This window comes from Nyctereutes procyonoides, unplaced genomic scaffold (genome assembly GCF_905146905.1).
Source record: "Nyctereutes procyonoides isolate TBG_1078 unplaced genomic scaffold, NYPRO_anot_genome, whole genome shotgun sequence".
NCBI lineage: Eukaryota > Metazoa > Chordata > Mammalia > Carnivora > Canidae > Nyctereutes > Nyctereutes procyonoides.
Genome location: NW_026575120.1, coordinates 17,390,198 through 17,411,375, shown reverse-complemented (window position 1 = coordinate 17,411,375; position 21,178 = coordinate 17,390,198). Strand labels below are relative to the sequence as shown.

Here is a 21,178-nt window from a genome sequence, read left to right as displayed (position 1 = left end):
ATTTTTGAAGCAAACTATTCTAGAATTTAGGTGGCACAGAATCATTTTGGCATTCACGGGTCACTGTCCTTATTTGCTATCTTATACACATTTCCGTTTTGAGTACTGTGGAGTACTGCTGTAAACTATTCCCTACAACTTTGGTGGGAGGAATAACATCTTTCAACCTTACACATATGCAGGTTAAAGTTGGTCACTGTGTAATGATTCTATGTATTGGTCTATCCTCTAACCAAGCACAGATGAGGATGGGGATCACTTATTGGCAATGTCAGGGATACACAGAATAAAAAAACGAGAGTTGGAGGCTTACTCATTATTTACAGATCTACATATTTCAGATTTTTTTTTTAATGCAATTACTTTCCCTGAGAATTCCTATCTGCAGGGGAAAGATCACTGGAATCCTCAGGAGTAGTTATCTCTGTGCAAAAGTGTATTCTAATGGAGTTTAAGCCACAGATACCTTTCCAGTCTTTGAACTTTACAGGGGGAGTATACAAGACACTATCTTATGAAGTCAAACACCTTAGATGTAGTGAAGTAACTCTGCTAATGACTGATCAACCTATATCTTATTCACTTAACAAATATGAGTATTAAGTATATGTATCACCCTGAATAATGGTGCTTCAGAGTTAGGGGTAGATGCAAGGTAACTAGAAACTCCTGCCCTCATGGAACTAGAAAGATTAGAGTAGGGTAGGAGACACACAGGAAGGGGAAGGGAGATCAATATATACATCAAATATAGCACTAATACTCTGACCTCCTGTATATGGACTTAACAACAAAATAAAAAAGAAAGCATGCTATTCTTGAGAAATGATGGTTTTATGCTAAGAGCCAGGGTCCAGTGGAATATGGAAGGAACTATTAATTCAAGTCTTATGATAAGAACCATTTACTACTAGTATAATCGGGTAGAGAAGAAAAGCTGAAAATTTTATAAAGAAAATAATCTCGGGACGCCTGGGTGGCTCAGTGGTTGAGTGTCTGCCTTTGGCTCAGAGCATGATCCTGGGGTCCCAGAGGGAGTCCCATGTCAGGCTTCTTGTGGGGAGCCTGCTTCTCCCTTTGCCTGTGTCTCTGCCTATCTCTCTCCCATGAATGAATAAAAAAACAAAATTCTCACAAAAGTCAGAATATGGACTATATTTTTATATGTGGTTTTTTTCTACAAATGCACTTCATCTTAAAAAGAGTCATCAGATGATCCAATATAGTAACAACAACTGATATTTTTTTCCTAATGAAACATCCTAATCCTTAACTTTAGTTGAATACATTTTTTTACTATCAGGAAATATTTTTTGGTTTATTAGGAAATATTTTTTGGTTTTTATCTATTTGGCTAACATATCTGCCCCTTTTGTAAAATACTGAAAAGTGTGATGAGTGTTAAGATGTTTGTTGAGAAATATTAAGTTGCAGTGATTCTAGCTGTATTGTTTATCTGAAAAATTTAATGCCTTATCTCTTTACCAAACCACACCAAATATGACACAATTTGTTTAAGAAAAGTTTTACTAATGAGTTATTTCAGCAAAGTTATTGCAACAGGTTTAAAAGGCAGACAGACACATTATTACAGGCTATAAAGTAACAAAGGAGTTTTATACAATTAAAATATTACACAGACCGATGGGATTTACTGAATAACAGATCCATAAAAGAAACTAAATCTGAAAGATTTAAATCCAGTATTAGCACCTACAGTATCTCTGCAAGTAAAACTTTTAACGGTTTCATTCTTTCCTAATATATTTCTGAACTTTTTCCCAAAAACAGTGCTCTCAAACCCCAAAGATGAATGAAGGGCATAAGAAACCCTGATACTAAGAACATACAGCCAAAAGAACTAGAAACACTGACTCAGATGTGAGAATTTTAGTTGGAAATCACTGAACTTACTGTACTTGAACCAATCATAAGATTCCTGTGCACTGAATACTGTATATGAGGAAAGTCTATGAATCATAAGGTTTGCCAGTAGGGATAGTTAAAAATTAGCAATATACAGTATTATTCCTATCAAATTTTTTTCTCATAAGTTATATTTATAACAAAACTATAATTAAAATATTTATTATACTTGCTTATTACACATTCAGGGACACAGCAGGGACATTTATGTTTGATGGTTTAGCATCCACTTTATTGTGCTTACTTATTTTTTGTAAGGAACACACAACATATACTACATCTTCCCAACATTTAAGGTAATGCAATAATAAAATTCTCCAAAGAAAAATAACTGGAAATTGCATTAAATACTGCTTTAGTTAGGAATAATTGCTATAATAAAACAAATAACATTATACATTATTTTTCCAATGAGTTTCAGGTTGAGAAACTGAACAGCAGAAACAGATCTTTAAGAGTTTAGCCATGGCAAAACTGGTAGTTCTTTGAAATGTGGGAGATGCATTAGCAAAACCATAGACACAGCCTACCTTTCGCCAAAATCTGGGAGGAAAGCATTTTATTAATTTGGGGGAAAGAAGAGTGAACACTGGCTACGATATGACTTGTTGAAGTCTAGAGCTACCTGGGAAGCTGGCCCAAGGAATGAAGAGAACCACTGGTACTGGTTGGCAGATAAGAAATAAACTTTGTGTTGGGCTAACCAACGGCATCTTTTATTAATGGCTTTGAATAAAAAAAGTGACACACTTCATTGTGTTTTCTCAGAAATGAATCAAAAGATTACAGAGTCCTAAACAATTTGGAGACACAAAGTGGATGCTGAGCGACTAGAGGTCACTCCACGTGTGGAATTTTAGAAAGTTAGTCCTTGGAGTATATGGCACCGTGGCTCTGGCAGCAGATACAAAGGAATGATGCTCTGGAGAGGAGGTAGGGGACACTGCGATTGGCCAGTGGATAGATGAGGGTCCCAGCTGGAGGTGGGATCTGCAGTTAGATACAAAAAGTAGAAGTTTTAGAAAGGGATGCTAAAATAACCTCTAAAACATCGCTCCTACACCAACTTACAGGAGCTCCTAATAAGTGGGCTAGTTCTAGCTAATAGAATACTTGGACCTGTACTCACTAAGGACATAGCTCAATAGTCTAGAAATGCAAGCCCTGCCTGTTTCAGTCTCTGGACAATGTCACAAGAGGTATAGCACAACACAGGCTGAAGTGGCAAATCTGGGGCCAGGCTGCCTGGACTACTACTACCTATTAGTCTTCAGCCTTAGACAAGTAACTTAGGTTCTCTACACCTGATTTTCCACATCTGAGAAAACTGGGGTAACAGTACGTACCTTGTAGGGCCACTGTGATAATCAGGAGTAAGCATTTAGAACAGTGCAGGCACATAATGAGCACCCACAAAAGGTAGCTATTTTCGTCAGTGCTCATTTACTGTGACCCGGTACTGATATGTTCCGATTTTTATTTTTTTATAATTTTATAATAAATTTATTTTTAAATTTTATTTATTTATTTATTTTTATTTATTTATTTGCCAACTTACAGAATAACACCCAGTGCTCATCCCATCAAGTGCCCCCCTCAGTGCTCGTCACCCATTCACCCCCCCAAAAAACCACCATCAGTCTTTAATAGAGATATTTTAAACACTTTTAATAAAGGCCATCTCCATGATTTGTGTATTTTTTGGTTAAATCATTAACTCTCATGTTAATACTTCCATTTGCAGAAAACATGGAGACTTAAGAAAACCACAGAACTGAATTGAGTATTCTTACAGTTTCTCCCTCTCCTCTAAGACCTCTACCCACACTAGATCCTGGGCCTGAAAAACACACAGCTCTAAATTGAACAGAAATATTTGCATTCATGAAACTATCCAGGAGTTCCTAATATAAATCTTTCCCATTTCAAAATTTCACAGTTGCCTGACTATTGATAGATTAGTCTCTGGTGTGTAATTGCTCAAAACCCCATGCCACCTCAGAAAAACATTACATCTAGCAGTAATAGCTGCAAAGTGAGTCATGACAAATGCGTTGTGCCAAGCCAACACAGCTGCAATTGATAAAACAAACTTACTCCAATGGCACATAACAAAAACCACACATTAAGGTTCCTTGTTGCACAACTGAGAAGTGTCAGTTTGGAAATTGTACACGAGCAATTCTTTGAACAAGTAACACTAAGTGTTCCCAAATAAGGCCTTTTTAAAGAAATAAAACACATGGCAGAGGATATCATTATTTAGATTTTTGGCTTTCAAAGTCAAAGAATTCAGGTGACACTTTCACTAGTGCTAAGAGAAGGCAGCTTTGGAATTTGGTTGGTTTATAGGATTTGATAAGTTGTACAGGGCAGACAAAATGTATTTTTAAAGAAAGTCTTGAAAAAGAAAAGGGGAGGATAAGCACTTAGAATAATCTGATGAACTCTTCCCTCTTCCTGTTTCTGCTGCTACAAGTACTTATAGGACGTATGGTGTAAAAAACGGGTTTTATGGTCAGTCGAACTTGGGTTCATATCCCACAGTGTGATAAACTGTGTAATTTTGAGAACACCATTTACTCTATTTGTACCTCGGTTTGCTCATCTGTAACATGGAGGAAATGCTCTGCACACTTCTTGGAAGGATGAGAAATCCATTTGTATGGCACTTGGCACAGTGCAGGTGCCCTTGAAATGGCAGTTATTATTTCTGTTGCCCTGGGAAGGAGAAGGATGTCTGCTTTGGCAGATCTGTTTCTGTCCTGCCTGTTAGTGACAAACACCTGCACACAATTAGGAAAATACAGCAGCAGAACACTCTCTGTAGAAAGCATATGAAATCAGCAGAAATAGTGAAGTATGATTTTCTGTTACTTAGAAGACTGTGCTCCTGTATTAATAAGGCTTCCACATGATTCTTCTACCCTCCTATCAGTATTAGCTAACTTGTTTCTCACTTCTTCAAGGTCATTATATGGATATCTAAGAACATAAATATTGTAAACAAAAGAATCATATTTATGGTTTTAACCACCAGGGGTAAGTTTTCTAAGTTTCTTCGGGGGTAAGTTTTCAATGAAACCACTTAAATGGATGAAATATTCAGAATCTCCCCCTCCAACTCTGAAATGTTTCTTTGGTTATTAAAGCCATTCATCATATAGGCAGGGCAATCGCTTAAACAATTTTTATATGCAAAATCCAACTATTTAAATGTCTAGGATTGCTTTGAAATATTAAAGCAACACCTCCCCCACCAAAAAAAAAAAAATCACCACTAAAGCAAAGTAACAACAAAACCAGTCTGAAAACAATACAAAGAGGAAAAATCAGGCTTAAATTCTAAATCACCAAATAGAATTTAGGTTATAGACACATTTTAAATATCAAGCCAAAACAGAGAATATGCCATTATCTAATGATTTATTTACCCTTCAGGGAAGAAAATTCATGCATGCTACAAATTACATAAACTGCATATAAGTCACATAATTTTTTTTACCTTTAATTCTACGGTTTATCTTCCACTGCTCATGCCTCTGTCTTCATAAATGGTGATTTCAATCTAACAGCATGGCTGTTAAGAAAACACACTGTAGGATGGAACATATAAAGGGGACGATGGCAAGAGCATGTATATGATCTACATAGACTTTGCTTTCAATTTCCTTTGCTCTCTCCTACTTAAGTTAAACATGATGCTTTCTCCACCTTAGAGAAAACTTTCAGAAATGTAATTCTCCCCAAAGCATTATTTATTTTTTGGAAAAAAAGAATTCTGAAAAAAGATGCCATGCTGGAGAACTAGAGGGTTTTTAGCTGAGAATTGAAGAAGGTAATGAATTCAGCGGTTCAAAATGTCCTGAAATTATTTGCGAACTTTTTCTTGGGAGAGTGTTCATGACCTCTGAAAGTTTAAGCATCACTGCTGCAGAGTAAAATAAAACTGCTGAAATTATTATCAGCTGGAAGGCCTGGGATAATCTGACCTAGGTTTTAAAAAAAATTTATTTTACTCATTACTCTAGTTATCAAGCTAAATTAGTTTTTTTTTTTTTTTGCAATTTTATTTACCAAATTTACTTGGTGAGTTTCAAAGCTTACTGCCTCTAAAAATATGCACAGTATGTCAAAGGTAATGAAATTATACATCTGGCAGCTGTAACTGATTTCAACTAGTCAGATGAACCCACGGAACTGCAATTCATTTAGATGACAAGTCTCACCACACATTATGAGTTTATGCATTTCAAAGAGGCTTTAGGGTCCGAGTTTTTGCAGCTGAAATGCATTACTCATGCCACCCCCATTATTACTACAAGATGCCCTCAGAACCACCAAGAAAGACGGTAACCAGAATATCAAACAATCCAGAGACCTGCATAATGCAAAGGAAGGAGACATGCTTTAGGAAAAATGTTGGAGACAAGAGACTTGTGGTAGGTATGTGATTCACACATAAGATTCTTAGGGCAAATACAAGAGAAGGGAGTTAAATTTTCTCTATCTAGTAGATGCCAAATAGTACCATCAAACTTTTATAGATATTTAGACCTTATGATCTGGGCAAAAAGGATACAACTCGAAGTCCTCTCTCAATGGGATCTGTCAGGAGGAGGCCTTGGGGAGCATAGATCTTCTCATTCTGCTCTTGAATGTATTTGGACACTTTCTTCAGAACCTGAGGGAAAGAAACACCATAGCTTTTTACAAATGTCATCGGATTTCCCATTAAGTATCAGCTGGATCTCAAAACACTCAGGCAGTGGAATTAGTTTTTAAAACAAGAAATGGATATTTGTATGAAGGGACACACTTTGAGTATCTGGCACACACTGGCTGTATGTGACACATGGCACAGCCTAATGGACTCTGCATGTCAGGCTCTTCAGTGTGGTATGAGCACTGATGCACACAAAGGCAAGAGTACCAGCCCCTGCTCCTTACCTGCTGTCCTCTCAGCCCTGGAGATAGAGAAATAAGTAGCTGATTATAGACACAAAAGTTGGTTGTACTTTGCTCCTTCTCACGCATCAAGTGTGGTCAATGCGACACCTCCTCATACCAAGGGTAGTTCTTAGCCTTTCCCATTAACACTTAACAACTGGCCTCTCTCCTTTGCATGTTTTTGTCAACTTTAAGTAATGATACAAAGTTGGCCCGTAACAAGAGATTGCCTAGTTCGATTAAAACTGAAAAGTTTCCTTCCTTTGAAAAGCATGTGACAGCAGCCATGGAGGTTCTGATGACAAGTGTCTTGTATCAATTTTCACCATTGCATATAATGCTACTCCGCAGTCTGCCCTTGTGTCCTTGATGGGAACTTCGGTTTATAAGTTTAGCATTAAGGTTGTAAAAGTCAAAGCAAATGCAGACAAAAACCAGATAGGATACAGAGGAACTTCTGGAAATTGCCAAATCTGCAGCTTTAATAAGGGCAATTTTGAGGCAGATAAGCTAGAAGAAAATAAATCTTAATAGCTATACACAAAATCAAAGAGTTACATGTTTTTTTTTTTTTTTTCAGATTCAAAGTCATCATAACCCTCTTTTGGCTCTAATGTTCAAAAAGGCTCTAATCCAGTTCTTTAATTACTATGTGTTTTCTTAAATTCATACTACCAGCATATGCTAAAGTCCCGGATAAATGTGATCACATCATAAGTGAAAAAGAACTGTCTGAGAATACAGTTAGAGATTAAGAAACCATTTAAGTGTGTGTCTACAATGAACCAGGGCAAACTAACAAAATGAGGATGCTGCAATTTAGGTGCCATGGGATAAGATGATTTAGAATTTAAACCACTAGGTAGTTTGTCTAATGGCTTATCTAATTTAAGGAAAACAAAATTTATGTTTATTCATGTTACATCTTTGGGAATACTATAATTTCATGTTCTAAAAGAGCACAATGTTATTAAGAGAGCCGTCTGCAGGGTTCTTTAGGGAGTGAATTAAGAATACCACTTCTAAAGAAAACATTTTTTTTTTTTTTTACCTAATTACCTGAAGTAATACAAGTATCATTCTCCTATTTTCAACTCTGAAAGAACTTGAATGATGCTTGGTCTTTATGGGCAAAAAAAAAGCCATCTTAGGCTCTAGCTTCCTATCAGTTTGTCAGTCATGCTAACATGACAAAGAGAAGGAAGAAGCCCATGAAGGTGCCCAACTCAGGACCCTCAATCTTCTCTCCAATTCCTTTCTCAGCTCACCTGCCAGAACTGGAAATTGGAGAATCGGTCTACCCTTACTCTAGTCCATTTCCACTAGAGGGGGCCGTCAGAACAGCTTTCCTCCCTCTCTCCTTGGGTACGGGTTACCAGCAAAGAAAGAGCATGCTTTTATTTGACTGAAGCATAACTGTTGTGCAAGGTTTTTACTTAAACTTTATATATTTTTTTATTTTTTATTTTTTATTTATTTATGATAGTCACAGAAAGAGAGAGAGGCAGAGACACAGGCAGAGGGAGAAGCAGGCTCCATGCACCGGGAGCCCGACGTGGGATTCGATCCTGGGTCTCCAGGATCGCGCCCTGGGCCGAAGGCAGGCGCCAAACCGCTGCGCCACCCAGGGATCCCTTTTACTTAAACTTTAATAACATTCATGTGCACTTAGGTATAAGTTCAGAAAGAAAACTGTTGCAATTTTAGTCAGATTATTTTTGGTAAATCAGAGTCAAAACAATCTACAATATTGAACAAAATTGTCTGTTATCCTCATACCTAACAAAACCTCAATCTGTGTTTTAATATTTACAAAGCTAAACACGATCAAACCCCAATAAAGACTATTATCCTCCTTGGAAATATTAAACTGGAGAAACCCTGAAGAAAAAATACAGATGTTCAAGAAAAAATATCCTAAGCGAAGCTAAATGAGAACAGTATTTTCAGAAAATATCTAAGTTCCTTCTAATTTGTTCCTTTATAGACGATATAGCACACAGGCAGAAGGGATGTTATGAACAAGGCAGATAGCTACTGAGAGGAGAAGCTTCTACAAGCCCATTTGTTCCCTAATTATAATGGGCAGCAACAATAGAGAAATAACACTGAAGTCTTTATCTTCATTTTAAATCAATAAATAGCACATTATAGGAAAAAAAAAGCATGATTGTTCTAGGGAGTTTTAAAAGGCTTATTTACAATTTCAAAAAATTTAACCCACATGACAAAGTATAAGCACTATTATATTTGGCTTACTGTTTGTAGACTAAAATTTTAGTGTTTAAAACAATACAGACTAAATGACTCAATCCTGTCCTTTCATAAAGTAGTAAATAATAGCCTAGAAATTCCTAATGTACAAATTGATAGATGGAGAGGGCAGCTGTTCTTGTATGATTTTTATCAAAACTACAAATATATATTTAAAATTTTCTTTTAAAAGTATAAGTACACATCTTAATTATGATCATTCCAGTTAATCACTTTGCACGATCTAGTTATTCATGTCCAGTTTCTAAAATAAAATTACCTATTTAAAAATATGGACATGCCTTAAATTTTGGTTTCTTTTTTTTTTTTTTTTAAAGATTTTACTTATATATTCACAAGAGATACAGAGAGAGATAGAGGCAGAGACACAGGCAGAGGGAGAAGTAGGCTTCATGAAGGGAGCCTGATGTGGGACTCGATCCCGAGTCTCCAGGATCACACCCTGGGCTGAAGGTGGCGCTAAACTGCTGAGCCACCAGGGCTGCCCTAAATTTTGGTTTCTTAAAACTAATCTTATTTGTTTTTTAACAAAATATTTTATTTTTTTATTTATTTGAGAGAGAGAGTGAGAGAGGAGAGCAAAGAGAGAGAGAGAGAGAAAACATGAGTGGGGAGGGAGGCGCATAGGGAGAGCGAGAAACAGACTTCTCATTGAGCAGGGAGCGGATGGATGCAGGACTCAACCCCTGGACCCTGGGATTATGAACTGAGCCAAAGGTGGACACTTAATCAACTGAGCCACCCAGGCGCCCCTAATTTTATTTGGTCTTTACTTGCTTTATAATACTCCATAACAAGAAAGAAACCTTGATTAGACTTATAAAGTAATACCTTCCATGTTGCCTATGATCCCAAGTTAAAACATATATTAGGATCAATTTCCACTCTATTTCTGATACAGAGAACTGCCTGTCAAGATTAATAATCAAAGGGATTTTTATTTATTTATTTTTAGTAGCCTCCACACCCAATGTGGGGCTTGAACTTATAACCCTGAGATCAGGAGTCCCATGCTCTACTGAGCCAGCCAGGCGCCCCAATAGTCAAAGGGATTTTAATTAAAAGCTGCTAAATGTTTTAAGCAGTTAAATAAGCTAGCAGCTGCTAAAAAAGATTACTTATATCTGAAAAAAAAACCCAAAACTATTCACAAATATCTAATTAAAACATGTATGTGTGTATATATATATAAACACGTAAGTTAGCATATGTATATATGTATATACACTAATTTTTAAATTTATCTTAAGAGAATACTATTAAGCATCTACCATATGTGAGGAAATGCATTAAATTCTAGCACCCATTTAATTTTTTTTTTAATTTTTTATTCTTTTAAAGATTTTATTTATTTATTCATAGAGACACAGAGAGAGAGGCAGAGACACAGGCAGAGGGAGAAGCAGGCTCCATGCAGGGAGCCTGACGTGGGACTCGATCCAGGGTCTCCAGGATCACGCCCTGGGCTGCAGGCGGCGCTAAACCACTGTGCCACCGGGGCTGCCCTAGCACCCATTTTATAGGTGTGAGAACTCAGAGATTAATTTGTCCATGATCCCATAATTAATGCAATTGACTTGGCTGGCACCCAATTACCAATTTTTTTTGTACAACTGACATTAGAAGGGGGTATCTATTTCAGCAAATGCACATTGATTAAAAGTTAGTTAAAATCTTATCAACAAATGTAAAACTATAGTGTGATGACAACTCAATTATCTACTACTCCACTAAGCATGAACAAAATACTCTAGAGGACATAATTACACCTCAAATTGGCAGTACCATGTGCTTCTGTAAATGACCACGCCCGGATGGCCTAGTTTCTATCCATTTGGATTCAGTCTTACCCTCCTCTCCTACATGGCCTCCAGTTCAAATCTGTATTTCACTATCAACATATTCCTTGAATTTGTTCACCTCCTTCCATCTCTATTGCTCCAGTCCCTGCTCAAGCTATAATCATCTCCTGCTTGGATTTCTATGGAGCATGCTACCTGGTTTCTACTTCCACTTTTATCTTTTTTTCCCCTAGGTTAAAGAGATTGCTTTAAAATGAAAATCTATGGGGATCCCTGGGTGGCTCAGTGATTTAGCGCCTGCCTTTGGCCCAGAGCGCGGTCCTGGAGTCCCGGGATTGATGTCTATTATAAATAAATAAATCCTTAAAAAAATAAAAATAAAAAATAAAATAAAATGAAAACCTAATTGTATCACTCTCCTGCTTAAAACCTTTCAGTGCTTCCCCTTGGCACTGAAAATAAAATCTAAACATCTTTTCATGGACTACACACATGATACAGCTCTCTATCTCCAAATTCATCTCTGGCCCGTCTCTTCACTTCTCTCCTTCCACACTGGCCTTCTTATAGTTCCCAGAACCCATTATGCTCTCTGGGCCTTTGCACACACTCATCTCTCTATCTGAATGGTCCTGGATTTGCATCCTTCCCATAGCAGCTCATATGCTACTACTTCAGAGGCCTTTTCTGGCCATACAATCTAAATTAGGTCTCTCCTATTATATTTAATAGGAAACAAACAGGAAAGTTTGTTTCCTTAAGACACTTACCACCATTTATAATTGAGTTGGTCTTGTTTCTTTTGCATCTGTTGTTACTAAATTATATTTAGTAACTAAATTATAAACACCACAATGTCAGCAATCATATTTGCCCTGTTATATCCCCTGCACACTGTTTAGTACATAGCAGGTGTTCTTTTTTTTTTTTTTTTTTGTAAGATTTTATTTATTTATTCATGAGAGAGAGAGAGAGAGGCAGAGACACAGGCAGAGGGAGAAGCAGGCTCCATGCAGGGAGCCCGACGCAGGACTCGATCCTGGGTCTCCAGGATCACACCCTGGGCTGAAGGCAGCGCTAAACCGCTGAGCCACCCCCTGCGCTGCCCCATAGTAGGTTTTCAATAAATATTTATGAAATGAACGAATCTCTTGTCCCTTCACTCAGCAAATGTACTATTAAAGAGAAACTGCTAAGACAAATACTGATCCTTTAAAACTTCTGATTTTGAATGTTAAAAGAGAAATGAAAGTTAGCTACTTCTCTATAAGGTATAGAAAAAATATAAACTACTAATTTAGTTATTAAATACATTCTTTTAGTAAAACTAAGACAATTCATGTCAGGATGCTAATGAAGCATCTGGCAGCAGCAGCATTTTCAGCCAATAACTCCAAAAATACTTTAGCTGCAACTGTATCTGCTCTCCACTACAGAGTCTAGGACATCACAGGCACACTTGTATTAGGTGGAGTATTATAGAGATATCTTTATAGCATTTCAGCTGGTAAAAATGCTCAAAATTAAATGATATATTAGGAGTGTACTGTGATTAACTTAAATTCATTCAACACACATTCAGTGAATGCCTAACACAGCCTGGGCTTGGTATTTGGCATGAAGAGGGACATAAAATGGTTAAGGCAATGTCCTTGACCTCAAGAAAAATACATACTTGAAGGGCAAATAAAAATGCAAACTGCTTCACTCCAAAGTCAAGAGAGGGTAAGTGCCAGGAAAAGAGACATAAATACAGTATTGTGGGGATACAAAGGCAAGAAAAAAATTCCAATTAGAAGCATAAGGAAAAGTTAGATGGCAGCAGGACATAAAGGGCTGGTGAGATTTGAACACAGAAGGAATGGAACTGTAGGTAAAGGAAAATCTCAGAGCGTGTGCTTGGTGCTTGGTGAGTGAATGAGTTTGGCTGAAAGACAAAGTGAGGAAAGGCTGGGAGACAGAGCTGGAAACGTAACCTGGAGGTCCGTTGGAGAAGGGCTTGAACATCACTCACTGGCAATAAATGGAAGCCAGGGAAGGCCTCTGACTTTGTAAGAGTGCTAGAGAAAGTAACGCAGTTTGTTAAGATTTTATTTTATTTATTCTAGCAACAGAGAGAGAGAGAGAGAGAGAGAGAGAGAGAGAACAGGCGAGTGTGGAGAGGGGCAGAGGAGGGAGAGAATCTCAAGTGGACTCCAGGATCATGACCTGAGCTGAAGTCAAGAGTTGGAAGCTCAAGTGACTGAGCCATCCAGGAGCCCCAGTAATGCAGTGTTTTATGAAGGCGGAAGCAAATGGTTTAGAAAAATAAAAGAATGAAAGAAATAAAACTCATCAGACTATTTCAATAGTCTAAGAGACAGGTAATCAGGGAATATATTAGAACAGTGGCAGAGGAAATCATGAGAAGTTAATAATGTGAAAATGGAATATATTTCAGTTGACAACTGAAAATATTTCCCTTCTTTTTCATCCTCCATACCTTAAGATGGTACTGAGAAAGGCAGGGTGCTATTAAACAAAATGGGGAGGTGGGAAGTTTGCCTTTTGGACATCTAAGTTGAGAAACTGGCAACTCCATGTCTAGCAGGTTAGAAAGAGAAGAAAAAACGCAAGTGGCAGGATAAGTAAAAAGGATTCTGAGAAAGCTAAACAGAATGAAAATATAGATTTTCCACAGTTTTCTTAAGTGTAAGCCAATTTGAACACTGGTATGTTAACTCCATGTTGACACATCAGTTTTGACCAGTTTCTGAAAGACTCGGGACTCTTTACTATGTGCTCCAGACACAGAAGCAACAGCAGAATTTGAATTATTATTATTATTATACATGGCCCTTTAAGTTTTTTCTTTCTTGCCCCTTTAAGTTTTATGGCAACTGTCACCAGTAAACATAAATGTCAATTAACCTTTTTTATGATTTTAAGAGATTTTGTGAGAACAAAGGTACCTTACCTTCTCGTAATGAGTCTCCATGCATAAGAAGATGGTATAAGCCGTTAAACAAGCCAAACAGCCTTCAAGATAAGACTGGCCTCCAAGCTTCTCTGCTTCTGCATAAAGGTTATTTAGAGTTCGAACTGTTTCTTCAAACTGCTGCCTATCAATCTGTGTTGAAAAAAGAAGTTAAAAGTAAGTTTTGGAAAAAAAGATCAATCACTCAGTTATGCCTGCTATCATTAATTCATTCTGCTATTTCATCAACATTCTTATCCAATAGTTGGCAAACATTTTAAATGATTAAAATGGGACCTATGTTACTGAAACTGCTTAGTCTTTGTTTCATCTTATCCTTCTTATGGACACTGGATATCTTCAAGATTCAATATCTTGTCTCTTTATTCTTTATACTGAGTACCAAGTAACAATAAAATTATACAATCCTGGGGCATCTGGGTAGCTCAGCTGATAGAGCATCTGACTCTTGGTTGTGGCTTAGGTTATGATCTCATAGGTTATGGGATTAAGTCCCATGCTGGGCTCTGTGCTCAGCACTGAGTCTGCTTGATACTCTGTGTCTCTCCTTCTCCCCTGCTGGCATGTGCTCTCTCTCTCTAAAATAAATAAATCTTTTAAAAAATTATACAATCCTTCCATCTTTGCTTCCACTTATATTCACATTTATTGAGCATCTATCATCAGATGTTAGGACAGGCCTTAGAGAAAGATGAATAAGACATTGTCTCAGTCCTCTAGGAGTTGACAGTCATGCAAATAGAACATGTATGTAAATATAAATAGGTAATAAATTGACAAGGCATATTTAAAGTATGGCAGGGGTATGAAAGGAAGGAGACATTCTCTTTAACTGGAAAGAGCAGGTAATCTCATTACTTTTTCGAGTTTTTATCTAAATTCCAGTTAGCAAGCAGTGTAATATTAGTTTTGGGTATATAAAACTTTCAACACTTTCATGCCATACCTGGTGCTCATCACAGGAAGTGCACTTCTTTTTTTTTTTTTTCCTAAAGATTTTATTTATTTACTCATGAGAGACTCAGAGAGAGAGGCAGAGAGACACAGGTAGAGGGAGAAGCAAGCACCATGCAGGGAGCCTGACGTGGGACTCCATCCGGGTCTCCAGGATTGCGCCCTGGGCTGAAAGCGGTGCTAAACCGCTGAGCCACCCAGGCTGCCCAGAAGTGCACTTCTTAATCCCCATCACCTTATTTCCCTCACCCCCCCCCCCCAACAACCTCCCCTCTGGTAACTATCAGTTTGTTCTCCACAGTTAAGCATCTGTTTCTTGATTTGCCTCTCTTGCTTTTAAGAGCAGGTAATCTTAAATTGAGTCCCTAAACACTGGAATCTACTGAAAGCTCACACTAAACAAGGCAAAATCTCAAACTATCACACAACTCTTTGTATCAAATCATTCCTATTACCCTTCTATTCAGTGACACCATTATCTCACATTTATACTAATCTACCACTGTCATCCATTTTCACTCTAACCTCCTCTCCTGCTTTCACGTTTTTCTCCTAACAGTACTTTGTAGATTTCAAATCTCAGTTCTACCCTAGGACTTTCACTCAATTAGTAGAGCTTTTCACGCAAAACTATCATTCTTGGCAACAAAGGACAGTTTATCTGTCCTTACTCTATGCCTCCTCTCACACATCTACCTTATTCCTGAAAAGAGTAACTCCTTACATACGAATTCCCTCCTTTATAAAGTCCTTTTTTGAGAGAGAGAGAATCTTAAGCCTCTCTCTGCCCAACACAGAGCCTGACACAGAGTTCAATCTCCTGACCTGAACTGAAATCAAGAGGCTTAACTGACTGAAGCACCCAGGTGCCCCTCTTTTGTGAAGTCTTATACAAAGACTCAAAAGAAAGTCAAATAACTTCAAAATACTGTTGGAGACAAAATAGTCCCAAGAACCTAATTCTTTAAAATGTAAAACAATTTATGATCATCACTTTCAAACAATTAAAATCCTTTAGGTTAGAACCAGTTGCAATCATTGTTTTGTCCTTTGTGTGGAAAAACTATGAGGACTCAATGAGCCAATGGCACGAAAAACTTTAATGTGAACTTTAAGTGGTGGCGGCTCTCTTGTTATTTTCCAAAGGAGCTACTTTTAATTTCCAAAATATTCAGTTTCTGACAGGGGTTGGGTGGGTGGAGATGATGCTGAGAGCCAGGGCAGCATTCCTGCACTGAGCCACCACTTGAATGGTCATCTAGGGAATCTATGTCAGAGTTCTCATTCCCCGAAAACGGACTCTGTTCACTCTGTGAAAAAATATTTATAATAAATTGTTATCTTCACTAACTATGCCTAAGTTAACAACTTCCATCTGTCGCATCAGCAAATCCATAAAAGTCTAAATAATTTCAAACTCTCACATTTGACCTATCTAAAATGTCATGATCTGATAAGGAAAGTTCTCTGAATTATTTACATATCTTTGGATATAGTGTGATTTGAAACTATGGGATTCAACCCATAAACATTTTATTTCTTTCAGATCAGAATTACTGATCATACCAGAATCATGAGTTCTTAAAAAAGTTATTCCAATACTGTAATGCTTTATAATGGAGGTAAATCATAGATCATTTAAAAAAAAAAATCCAAGGTGAAGGATTAAAAAAAAAGTTTAATAAAAAAGAAATGTAAAAAGTCAAGCATTTCTTTGAAAGGTTATTTTAAAAAAGGGAGGAAAGGTAAAAAGCGTGGTAGTCAGCAGTATAGGCAAAGGACCTAACATACAAGGGCTCACGAGAACAAATGTGGGTATTTTTCTGTCACTCCCTTCACTATGAAGACCACCTGTCAGTGTTCTCCCCTGGGTACTTGAAGACTGATACTGAAGCTATCTCAAAATTGGGAGATTTGTGAAGTGGGAGCCAAATACAAATTTGGAGTAAAAAACACTGAATATCAGAATGGAAATAGGAATCTGACTCGTTTTCCCAGAATTTTTGTTTCCTGTTGAACTATGTGGTAGAAAGCATGGTGCTGAAGCTTAAAGTGATCACAAATCAAAGCTTACAAGTCAAAGGTAATTTCTACCAATTGGATATAGACACAAATTTTTAAAGGTATGTAGGGGAACAAATGCTTCAAATTATATAGTTCACTTATTTCTCTCCCACCCAGACCAAGGGTACCTAACATGCCTGTAGTCTGGCTAACGTGAGAATAAAGGTCTTTTTAAGAAGTGTCCTGACAACAAAGTTAAGCATCAAAGTATTACATTTACCAGGCAGCAGCAGAAGTAAACTTGTTAACAGGCAGAACTTGTCCTCCCTCCCAGATTAAAGGGTACAAATGCAAGTGTATTTAATACTTTAAAGTAATACAAAACATTTGTATATTAGTTTCTTCCTCTATTAAATTACCAAGTGTGATGTTCTCCCCAAAGGAAAATCAGCCCAGTGGCAGAGCAATCAGTACAATTTCTAGGGTAAGTAGTATAGAAACAAAGACAGAAACCTTTTAATTTTCCATCAAACAAAGCAAGGAAAATTTAAACCTGTAATTTAAATTTGATTTCAATACATTAAAAGAAAAATCAAAGCTCTCCCAAGCAGTTTAAAGCATAAACTAGTGTTTTAACCCAAACACTGAAAAAAAAAAAAGGAAGAAAAAAAAAAACCCTCAAAGACACAATTGAATAGCACCAAGTAACACTCCCTATAGTTAGTACTCAGAGTCACATTATAGCCTAGCAGTTCTAGGCTATAATCTGAAGTCAAAGAAGTAAAAGGACTCCAGAATTTAGAAACATCAATTTCCTGTAAGAATCCGTGGAGGACTGCGACTGCCTTGTGTTTCTGTATCCAGACTATAAAGTAAAGGCTCTACCACACATGGAGTAGAAGGCTAATGTCTGGTCCTGCATATATATATTTGGCTCAGTTATGAGTTGGAAGTTTGACTTTAAAACCTTTAAACAAACAAACAATAAATAAAACCTTTAAACAAAGGAATCGGGATCTCTGGGTGGTGCAGCGGTTTGGCGCCTGCCTTTGGCCCAGGGCGCGATCCTGGAGACCCGGGATCGAATCCCACATCGGGCTCCCGGGGCATGGAGCCTGCTTCTCCCTCTGCCTATGTCTCTGCACCTCTCTCTCTCTCTGTGACTATCGTAAATTAAAAAAACAAAAAACAAAAAAAACAAAGGAATCTTATAACATCCAAGTAAGTGTGGTAGAAAGAAGAGTTTACACTCTGATTTGAAAGTACATAAATAGTATAAGTCAGAGTTTCCATAACAGGCTTACAAATAAAACATCTGATCCATTTCATACAAGTCCTAACACGTAAAATATGTTAACTAGGATGTTAAGTTATTTTAAAAATAACGTTCAGTAGCAGTAGACAACAGGCAACTTGCTCAATTTCTATCTCTTGAAACCATGATAGAAATGTCCACCCAGTGTCAAGCTGAATTAACTCAACATCTAGACGGCAAAGTGCAGCATTTAATACAGCATCTCACAGACAAGCTCATCCACACACCATCCCTGTAAAGCATACCTGATCTTTCATTTGCACTTAAAGAAACATACTTGGGTCACTAACCTGACCACAATTATAAATTAAGTTGAAGGACACTAGGATTGACACACATTGATTTTCCAAACTTGGCATTCAGGTAGAGCAATCTACCTGTTACAAGCTGATTTTAAAGGACTGCTACACATTGCTCTTGTACAGACTCATCTATACCCACTTATCCCATGACCAGTATTTCTTACTCCCACACCCACAACACACCTAATCACCTCAGTCCCTCACCCTCCCCATCAAGCAGAAAAGAGCAGAAAACCTGCTCCCCTTTAACCAGAAACTGATCTCTAAAAAGAAAACAGAATGGAAGATAACATGGCTCAAGACATGAGCAAGAACAAGCTTCTTGCTTGTTTCTTTGGGTGGGTGAGCACATTCAGATACAAGAGAAAACAAACTCACACATGCTCACTTCGTTGTATTTTTAAAATAAAATACAAAGAATTTCTCCCCGAGTCTGAAGAAAGAGGAAACACAGCTCAATCTTCCATTTCTAGGTGCAGGGCTGCCTATGGGACCTATATCCTGACGCCAATTCTGATATGCAAGCCAACAAAACACAGGTGGCTCCCGGGGATCATAACCGGGAATTGCAAGTGTCAGGCCTTGTTCTGAGATCCTTCCCTGTCCAGGCCGATCTAATGCTCCGCGTCGCTCAGGTTCCCAGCAGGCCTGTCCGTACTGCCTGGTACAGCAATCTAATAAACCCCTTCTGCCGAGCAGGGCGACCAGCACCACGGCCAGGAACCCCAATCACGAGAACGATGATGATTACTCTCCCGGCGAGGTGGGAGGATATAGTTTACAACGTGCTGAGCTAGGAGGCTGGAACCTCAGGAATTAGTTCCTCATCACTGTTGTCAATAACCCGGGGTGGGGGTGGGGGTGGGGCGGAGGCGCGGGGGGAAGAAGGCGGCTGGTTGGCTCGGCACCACAGAGTTCTGTAAGGTCATCACACCCGGGGGTCGGTCTTATTCGTCCTCCTCCAAACGCCGCGTCCGGGCCTCGCCTCCCCCTCCCCTCCCCTCCCCCCTCCCCTCGCCGCCAGGCACGCTGCGGGCCCGGTGTCTGCCCTGAGGAGGCCCGCCCCCATCGCCCCAGAGCAGGTGCGGGGACAGGGTGCGTACCCGGTTCTCCAGCTCCGCGGGGAACTTGGTCTGGAACTGGCACCGTGTGCCGCTGCTGTAGTCTCGCTGAATGAACACCTTCCCGGACACCGGCGCCTGCTGCGGCCTCATGGCGAGGACAGGACCGGCGCGCTGCGGGTTCGGGGGGACAACAGCCTCGGGTCAGATCCCCGGCCTGGACCCAAGACTCCAGCCCGCCCGCCCCCCAGCCCCTGCCCACGGGCCCAGGTGGCGCGAGGAGTGCCCCGCCCCACTCCCCCTCACCCATACTGGCACCGCGGGACTTGAGCTATAGCCCGGGGCCAGGTCCCGCACCCCCCGCAGCCCGGTTCGGCCCGGGAAACACGAACCCGCCTCCTCGCCCTCCAGCTGCAGTCGCACCGCCCACAGCGTCACTTACGTCCTGCCGCAAAAGAGCTTGTTTCCCCGCCCCTCCGCTCAGCCTCTATCGCAAGGAGAGGACCCACCTTCGCCCTGGCCGTAAAGCGACTCTGGTGAGGCTGCGCGCTGCGGTGCGGAGGCGCGCAGTGGGCGGGGTCCGGGCCGACTCCGCCTCTCGCCCCGCCCCGCCCCGCCCCGCCCGGGGGCGTCAATACGGAAGGAAGAGGCCGGGCCGGGGCGGGGCGAGGCCGGGGAAGCTATGGCCGTTGCGCGTTCCCCGGGTTTGCCCCGGTCCTATACTCGGGATTTCCCTGTTGTGTCATATCCGTGTCGTGTCATTTCCCTAGTGATCGACGTAGTTCTTGACGTCCTGGCTTACCTGTGGGCGCCGCCCGACTCGGGACAAAACGAACTGCTCACACAAAATTGGAAACAGAAAGCAGACGCCTGGGGATCCTCTTGGCAAGGGGGCGGGAGAAGGAGGGGACGGAGAGCCTGCTTGGGCTTTATTACCGAGCACCGTCCTCCGGTCTCTGCGGGGTCACCGTTCCTCCTCCCGCAGAGATGTCCATCCCGCGCCCAGTCTGTACGTCCCTGGGGCGGCTGGGAGGACAGGTTCCCCTCCGTGACCTCTGGGCTCCACCTGACTCAGCACACACTTGCGGAGCAGCCAAAGGAACTCCGCCTTGCCCTCATCTGCTGGAGCCTGCCTGATACAACCTGTTGGCACCGGTGCCTTACCCTGCCTTTTATATATTTTTAAGAATTTCTCTTACTGTATTTTATTTTATTTTATTTTTATTTATATATGATAGTCACACACAGAGAGAGAGAAAGGCAGAGACACAGGCAGAGGAGAAGCAGGCTCCATGCACCGGGAGCCCGACGTGGGATTCGATCCCGGGTCTCCAGGATCGCGCCCTGGGCCAAAGGCAGGCGCCAAACCGCTGCGCCACCCAGGGATCCCTCTTACTGTATTTTAAAAAGTTTTATGGAAATATAAACAGCATACAATGAGCGGAGCATACTTGAACTGAACAACGTAATAAGTTCTGACATACGTGTGCAACCGTGAAATCATCTCAATCAAGACTGAACATTGGTCATCCTCAGCATGTCCTACAGGCGCCTCTGTAATCCCTCTCTCCTGCCCTTACCCAGCTCCTTTTCTCCAGGCGCTGACCTGCTTC

General features: G+C 39.9%; 1 protein-coding gene across 2 annotated transcripts; it reads right to left on the bottom strand.

Annotated features, from left to right (window-relative positions):
- Positions 1-1,509: 1,509 nt before the first annotated feature.
- On the bottom strand, positions 1,510-20,021 carry GOLGA7 (golgin A7). Of its 2 annotated transcripts, none has more exons than XM_055335546.1 (6): positions 19,958-20,021; positions 19,608-19,739; positions 13,909-14,061; positions 6,509-6,610; positions 5,432-5,494; positions 1,510-2,916 (listed from the first exon to the last, which is right to left on the bottom strand). In XM_055335546.1, exons 2-5 carry the CDS (start codon positions 19,716-19,718, stop codon positions 5,447-5,449), a joined length of 414 nt encoding a protein of 137 aa, XP_055191521.1. In that variant the 5' UTR covers positions 19,719-19,739; positions 19,958-20,021; the 3' UTR covers positions 1,510-2,916; positions 5,432-5,446. The 2 variants fall into 2 exon arrangements, with proteins under 2 accessions (XP_055191521.1, XP_055191522.1); XM_055335547.1 differs by lacking the exon at positions 19,958-20,021 and adding an exon at positions 19,872-19,925.
- Positions 20,022-21,178: the final 1,157 nt, after the last annotated feature.